This window comes from Anneissia japonica, unplaced genomic scaffold (assembly GCF_011630105.1).
Source record: "Anneissia japonica isolate Jap-2015-1 unplaced genomic scaffold, ASM1163010v1 scaffold2996_len279161_cov141, whole genome shotgun sequence".
NCBI classification, from domain to species: domain Eukaryota; kingdom Metazoa; phylum Echinodermata; class Crinoidea; order Comatulida; family Comatulidae; genus Anneissia; species Anneissia japonica.
The window spans coordinates 226,613-234,553 of record NW_022688879.1 but is presented as its reverse complement, the minus strand read 5'-3'; the positions used below and the strand labels follow the sequence as shown (position 1 = coordinate 234,553).

The window sequence follows — 7,941 nt, the reverse complement described above, 5'->3', positions numbered from 1 at the left end:
TAAATTTTAAACTTGAAGCATGAAAGTTACACTTTTCTAATAAATACTTTTCCATTTTAGGTTCACTTTTGTATCTTATGTAATGTTTTAAGGATGATTTACTTAAAGCATTGTTATACCAACTTATGTTATCTTTTTTAATATTTTTTTCTTTGAAGCCATTAAGGCATTTTGTACAATAGTCAATGTTAAAGAACATTTGTAGATCAAATTTATTTAAAATGGATTCAATATTTTGAAGCCATTTCCAACTCAGTTTTTCTTTAAGCGCAAAGAGAGCCCTAAATAATAATCTTGGCCAGCGGTGTTCTTCCATATTTTTTAGTCTATAAAAGATACAATACATTTGTGTCATCAATACATGACCTCGGTGCATGAAGAGACAATATTTATTCAAAGAGTCAAAGTTTCACCTATAGTATAATTGATAACATACAGGCTTACCTACGTTAATTTATTCAGATAGTACTATATCCAATACCAGATAGACAGATAATACAAAAATAAATAAATGCAATATTAACGAAAAACAACTAGGTCATACTGGTATGTACACCAATCAAAACATGGTGGCGTTAACGCTTGGAAATCCCATATCCGAAAATACACTTTTCTTTGTTATTCATATCTCACCTATGTAAACCCATTGTTAAACTCCATTTTGGTTATACCAATCTACCATCATTGTGCATATCAATGGTAGTTGTCGATAAGGGTTGTTATTAGGAGTCGTAACATCATCGAAACCCATCTTAAGGTAAAGTCATGCATTTTAGGCAATTTTTCATCGTAGTAGTAGTAGTAATACTTGAAATTTAATATAAATACTTATGTTATAAAATTTGAAACGATTTCATTTAGTAATTACCTTTCCATTTCAAGCAATACTTTGTAGGCCTATGAGATAACAATTGTAGGCCTATATTTGATAATGTTTAAAGATGTAGTGTAATTCAGTGACTCAAAGGTGTATGTGTATAACTAATATGCTGCATGGATACGTCATCCTTCTTTATGAAAATATAAACTATTATTGGTTCTAAAGTAAAACCCTGAATTTGAATTATTATAAAAGGCGAGCCAACCAAAAAAATAACGATAGGAATATATACTAACAGGCCTGGTATTGAGCCTAAATCTGTTTGTATAGGTTTTCGTATCGAACATAATTATGCTTTAGTACAATTTTTCAGTTCATTACATATTAAAATACAGTTATGTAACATTCGTCAGTAGAGATAAAATAATTAGAACGTTTGGCAGTTTGGTTTTTTTTTCACAATTATCGACAACTTGCAACCCAGACTCAATTCGCCATTTTAAACATGGACAGGGATCAACTCAACAACCTACTATTATACAGAAACGGACACCAATATACTGCCATGAAACAAGGATATCTAAAATGTAGGAAGCATGTATGTATGCACTCAAGAATACAGTTGCATCTACTCGTCTATTGTTTTTCCCCCAACGACTCAACACCAGACTATGCTATCAATATCATCCAGCAATAAGTTAACAAATTCAAGAAGTCAAAAGAGAACTGTGATTTTTCTGTCGCCACTCATAATTTGTTGAATGAATTGATTAAAAGCTAACCTCAATAGATCACAGAGTTTAATCCATTCAAATCCGGATATAAAACATATTATTTATAAATATCGACAATGGGCTTTGGAAAAAAAAAACACAAGTAACTTTCCTTAAGAACGGATAAAAATAAAACAATAGCACAGGATTAGCAGCATTACAGCTACGGTAATTGTAACAGCAACAACGTAGCAAGAGCAGTAACAGCAGCAGCTCCAGAAGCAACAATGCAATGCCAAAAACAGCAGCTACTACAGTAACAGCAAGAGTAACAGAACAAACAGCGCAAAGACCAAATGGAGCAAAAAGACAATTACAGTACTGTGTCAACAACACCACTATAGCAACAACTGACATCAATAGTAGCAGCCCTAGCATCAACACTAGCGCAACAAAATTGCATCAACTGCAGCACCAGAGGAGCACCCGAAGTCTGAGCAGCAACAGTAACAGTATGCCTAGACAGGGAGAGTAACAACTGCCGCAGCACCACTAGGAGAACTAGCAGTATAAGCACAGAACAGCAAAGCAGCAACAGCAAAAGTAACAACGGGAACAGCAGCTACCGCAGCAACATCTAAAACTCTAGCAGCATACAAACATAATAGAAAGTGGAAGTGGCACAATAAAGGGATGAACAAGTTTCTATACTTAAAAGTTTTGACTTCCTCCAAGCATAAATAACTCTCAAAACATATTAAATGTTAAAATTTGAATCAGTTAGAACCTTTCTTTTTTTTTAAATTAGTCTTTTTGTCCCTTTTTTGTGGATAAATTAGCGTATATACTTTTGGTATAATTTTAGAAACATGCCTGCTCGATTGATTGATTGATTGAGTAATTGCTTACTTGATCGATTTACTTGAGTAGTTGATTGATTGATTGATTGATTAAATGATTGAAAGGCGTGGATATTAATTAAGTGTATAGTTTTTGCAAATGTCATCTGTAACGTCCATGATCCCTAAGATAGGGCCTCCTCATACTACACCACTGTATGATGTTCAAGCAATTTACTTGTTTATTTTCGTTGTAGAAGGGAAGTAACCGACAGCAAGTGATCTGTATCTATAAGACAAAATGGCCCCCAAAAAAGGTAACCTTTCATACTCATACATATATTTATTGTATTATTATTTTTATTACAATTAGTATTATTATTATTATTATTATTATTATTATTATTATTATTATTATTATCTCCATCATCGTCGCCGTCAGTATCATTATGATGATGATGATCATCATCATCATTATCATCTTTATCACGGTTATTATTACTGTAATTGATCTTGTTACTGTTACTGATAATATTTTCTTAAATAAAGTTATTTCTATTGTATTATATTATTATAATACAAACGTATTATTGTTATTGTTATTATTATTATTATTATTATTATTTATTATTATTATTATTATTTTTATTTTCGTTACTATTATCATCATCATTACTGATATTATTTTTATTCTTTTATTGTTTTTGGCCTGCCATATTTTTTTTTTTTTTACGAACAATTTTTCTATTATAATATATTTTTATTTGCTTAGCAAAACAGTAGAGAGGGGTGCCTTAACTACAGCGTGAGATGTTTTCTTGTGTTCACGCCCTCATTTATTACATGTCTGCTCTCAAATCAATATGCAGATTAAAACCTCATAAATAGACATACAGTACATTCACCTAGTGTAAAATAATTCCCATAATATTTGTTTACTATTATTTCATCAATTGAACAGTTATCCATTTGGCCACTGTAACAGCTCACTGGGTACCAAAGTGGAAGTGGTGGCTGGGAGTGAAAGCTGGGCAACACACGACAGTCGTCAGCCTAGACGCGATTCTATGGAGAACATAACACCACGACGCATTTCCCCTGTATCACCCACTAACGTAACAATCAACCACTAATGTAACATTAACCACTGTTGTAACAAAAATAAACTACTAATGTAATATTAACCACTATTATAACAAAAATCAACCACTGTTGTAATAATTCATTAACCACTATCGTAACAACGATTTAACCACTGTTGTAACAAAAATAATTAACCACTATTGTAACAACAATTTAACCACTAATGTAACAACGTACAATATATAGTAGTCTCCAAGGCGAAACCTTATGTGTATTGTCATACTGTATTAAAAAACAAATTTCACATTTTTATGATGGTTGTGGCATTTTTAAAGTTTCAAATTTTTTTATATAGAGGTTAAAGGTCAGATTTTGAAAAATGTCTGAACAAACCCAAATTGGACAGGGATAGTCCCTGTGACATTGTAAATATTAGTAAATATTTTTTCTGAAGTTGAAGGTCAAAGGTCATGGAAGGAAAATCTTTTTTAAAATGATCGGCTTTTTAAAAATGTTTGACTTTTGATATACATGTTAAAGGTAAGATTTAAAAAATGGTCTGAACAAGCCCAAATTGCACAGTGATGGTCCTAATTATGTTACTTAAATGCAACGCCGGCGTATAAAAAGGGGCACTAATAATTTGAATGGATGTTAATCCTCAGTGGTACTAAAATTTTTCGAGTAAATAAATGCCTAGCTATACTAAGACGATAACGAATAACGATAAAAAATATTTTTATGTTTTATCGTTTTTTCATTATTATTATTATTATTATTATTATGAAATTGACTTGATTTATAAAAATTATTTTTATCGTATACATAATTTTTTTTTAATGCGAATAATTGTTTTTTTATTTTTTTATTGTTGACTGTTATTTTCAAAATATAAACACACCTTAACGCATCACCATGCTGCATGGGTTTGGTTAAATCAAGTCTTAAAGTGTAAATTGATATGTCATCAGAATATAGTTTTTGTTAAAGTATCTCCATACTTCTCTGTGTCTGTTTGTCAGTCGGACGGTCCCTATTACGTTTAACATTCCATTTTCCCTATTTCTGTTAGTCGTATATTGGTTTAGTATTTAGCAGACAGTTTCTCAGAGATTGGACGGTCATTCCATTGTTAGTCTGTCAATCAGTCGGTTATTTGTGCAGCCCCATTTCATTAAATAATACTTTTTTGCCCCTTCACACTTCACTATCTGGTTATTCTTATTTTAATTCTTATTCTTATTATTATTATTATTATTATTATTATTATTATTATTATTATTATTATTATTATTATTATTATTATTATTATTATTATTAGTATTATTATCTTGATCTATGATATGAAAGTGCTTTAATTAAAATGTATACCTTGACTTACTTTGTCAATTTGAAGTAGTTTCTTAATTACTTTTTTTTCGGGCGCCACTAGTGTAAAGCTCTGCTTGTTTGTGGTTGCCCTTTACATTTCTATTTTTATATCTGTACTGTTTATCTATGCTTTGAAAAGATTTGGAATAAATTTATTTTGAATTGAATTGAATTGAATATCACATCTTTCATTTGTATTGGCTTGTGTTGGTATATATATATATATCTATATATATATATATATATATATATACATATATATATATAAACAGAAATTTGGGAACCAAGCTGTTTACTGTTTTTCATGAACACTGACCTTTAAATATCCAAACTATATATTTACAATGTCTCAAACCATTTTAATAAATCTGATCTATATCGAAAATTATATATTTTTTTAAATGCCACAACAATCATAATGTGAAATTTTAATAGGACAATGTAAATTAGCTTTTGGCCTGGAGACTTCTATATATTGTACGTTGTTACATTAGTGGTTAAATTTTTGTTACAATAGTGGTTAATGAATTTTGTTACAACAGTGGTTAAACCATTGTTACAATAGTGGTTAATGAAATTGTTACAACAGTGGTTGATTTTTGTTACAATAGTGGTTAATGTTACATTAGTGGTTGATTTTTGTTACAACAGTGGTTAATGTTACATTAGTGGTTGATTGTAACATTAGTGGGTGATACAGCCCCTACGTAAACCCACCGTGCCATGCTTTTATAGAGTGCTATAAAATATTATGCGAACACCGATATCCTGATATTTTACAACGGGAAAAACCAAGTATAAAAGAAATAGGCTAAAATCTCTTAAATAGACCTTGGTATTTAAGGCATTGTGAAAATTAATGGACTATGCATAATATTGTTACTATACTATCACTGTGACTAAACACAGTTTATGTACAGCATGGTCTTTGAAAGTATAAATAAGGCACAGTGATATTGAATCTGGCTATTTGGTAGGCCTACAATATAGGCCTGCTATATTTGGCATAGATATGACATGTGTTGTAGCAATTATACTCCCCCTCCCCACTTCATAGTAGTACTGATTCTGCAGGATAAAAAAATGCTCGGAGACAAACTTATTACGGGTACTTCGGACACAGTTAACTTACAATTTTACAATTAAACATTTTTATGAGGAAAAAAAAACCCTCAACAGACAGTGGGCGTTGATTTTTTTTTTTTTTTTTTTTTTTTTTGCATGATTCATTGTCTGGTATTACATTTAAGATTTTTTTTTTTGTAGAACCGTCTGTAAATTAGTAAAAGTCTTATTTTAATGGTTTTAAGTAAGCCATTCAATTTTTAATTTGGTAGAGAGCCTTTAATAAACAGTACATCATAGCATGTGTGTGTGTATGTGTATCGGGATTTGTTAAAATGAATGTAATATAATATATCTGCTGGATATATAAGTCTATGACCATTACTTTTATTCATAAAAAATATGAACGCAATGTTTGTACGAAACCAACATTAAAACAATACATAGATTTGTCTTAACACCTGTGTCCGAGCATTTCTAAATGTTATATATCCTTCAGCATCAGTAGTATTATGATAGCAGTTAGTATGTATTGCTTATGTTACACTACTCAAGTAACCGACCAAATTCAACGCTACTTTAAAAGACCATGTTGTACGTAAGGCACGCATATTTGGATATTATAATTACAATACTAATAGTTCATTAATTTTCGCTGTGTCGATTGGACTGCTGTCTCAACCGACTACCAAGATATGATATTTTGGCCTACGCCGTAGCTTCCATATTCCACAAAGCATCGAACACTGCTCGGGACTCTAGCGAATGTTGGGGGGGGGGGGAGTCAATTATGCATCATGTTATCAGTTCACCTATATGACCTTAGGTAGCGCCCTCTATAATTTATGCCTTGATTGCATGGGAAGAAATAATGCGATATTTAAGATTAAGATTTAGAATAAAAAAAGGCTTAGGCTAGCATAGCATCTGCTTCGGTTATAGGCCCTATCAATTAAAAGAAAACCTAGGCTAGGTCCTTTGTAATGATAATTACGTCGTGTGTGATCTGTACACTTTCTGTCCAGGGAGGAAATACTCGTTATAGATTGGGTTTCTTTCCACAATCTTGCGTATACGACTCGAAATTCTAGCACATGCCTATAGAAACTACATAATTTTGGGCCCGGCGGGTTTACGAAAGGACCAAGTGCCACCACGACGCGCTCTCTTTAGACTGTCATTTCAGTGAGTGGAGTTGAAATCGCCGTGGACGGTCGTACGACGGTCTCAGGTTGTCACGCCTACTTTTAAATAGAGATAAGGATGCGGATGAAGACCTCTTAAAACAATCGTTGAAACTGTTCTTTATTGTCTTATTGATCTGGTTTCAACATGATCCTTGTTTACGTATATCATTCCCGAAATCATTTCTTATGATAAATAAGAAGCATTCACTAATTTAGAAAATCTTACAGTATATAAATTCATTATTAAATATCTTCATTTTATAGGAATATCTAAAGAAAAGTTTAACGACATCAAAGCAGTTGTTTCAAGTTGGTATGACCGCAATAAATTAGTCAGTATGCTGAAAGTTGTGTTCAAAGACCATTTAGCAACTAATAATTTGTCCAACGCTACAAGAACGGTTGACATTTTGAATTTATTGTATGGTGCTGGTCATCTCAGTCCGACTGACCTTACTTTACTATATGAAACCATAGAACTCACTATGCAAGAAGGGCTGGAGGAAGAAATTAAGGAAATTTTACCGTCAATCCCAAATATTAGGCCTATTGATGATGATAGCCCTTTTTCAAGGTTCTCACCCTACAGGCAAAAAATCGTGATGTTCGGATTTGAATTGAAGAACAAGGACATAGAAGCAATCGATGGGAATATTAATATTCCAAACATGAACTATGTTGATAGTTGGTGTATGATCAGCGATTTAGAACACAGGCTGATAATTTGTGAAAAAGACATTGAAAAATTCAAAGGAAAATTGAGGAGGCTTAAGCTCGATAATGCCAGAAAAGTATTTGAAGACGGTACCGTATGCAGTTTTGTAGAATAATAATAATAATAATAATAATAATAATAATAATAA

General features: G+C 31.7%; 1 protein-coding gene across 3 annotated transcripts in view; it reads left to right on the top strand.

Moving 5' to 3' along the window:
• Positions 1 to 552: 552 nt before the first annotated feature.
• LOC117124201 overlaps positions 553 to 7,941 on the top strand; it is a 34,279-nt gene continuing 26,890 nt past the window's right edge. The window contains exons 1-3 of one of the 3 annotated variants that reach the window (XM_033270353.1): positions 553 to 757; positions 2,630 to 2,689; positions 7,343 to 7,882. In XM_033270353.1, coding sequence (XP_033126244.1) covers positions 2,674 to 2,689; positions 7,343 to 7,882 — 556 coding nt within the window. In that variant the 5' untranslated portion in view covers positions 553 to 757; positions 2,630 to 2,673. The remainder of the gene's footprint in view (positions 758 to 2,629; positions 2,690 to 7,342; positions 7,883 to 7,941) is intronic. The other 2 variants (XM_033270359.1, XM_033270366.1) reach the window with 2 other exon arrangements.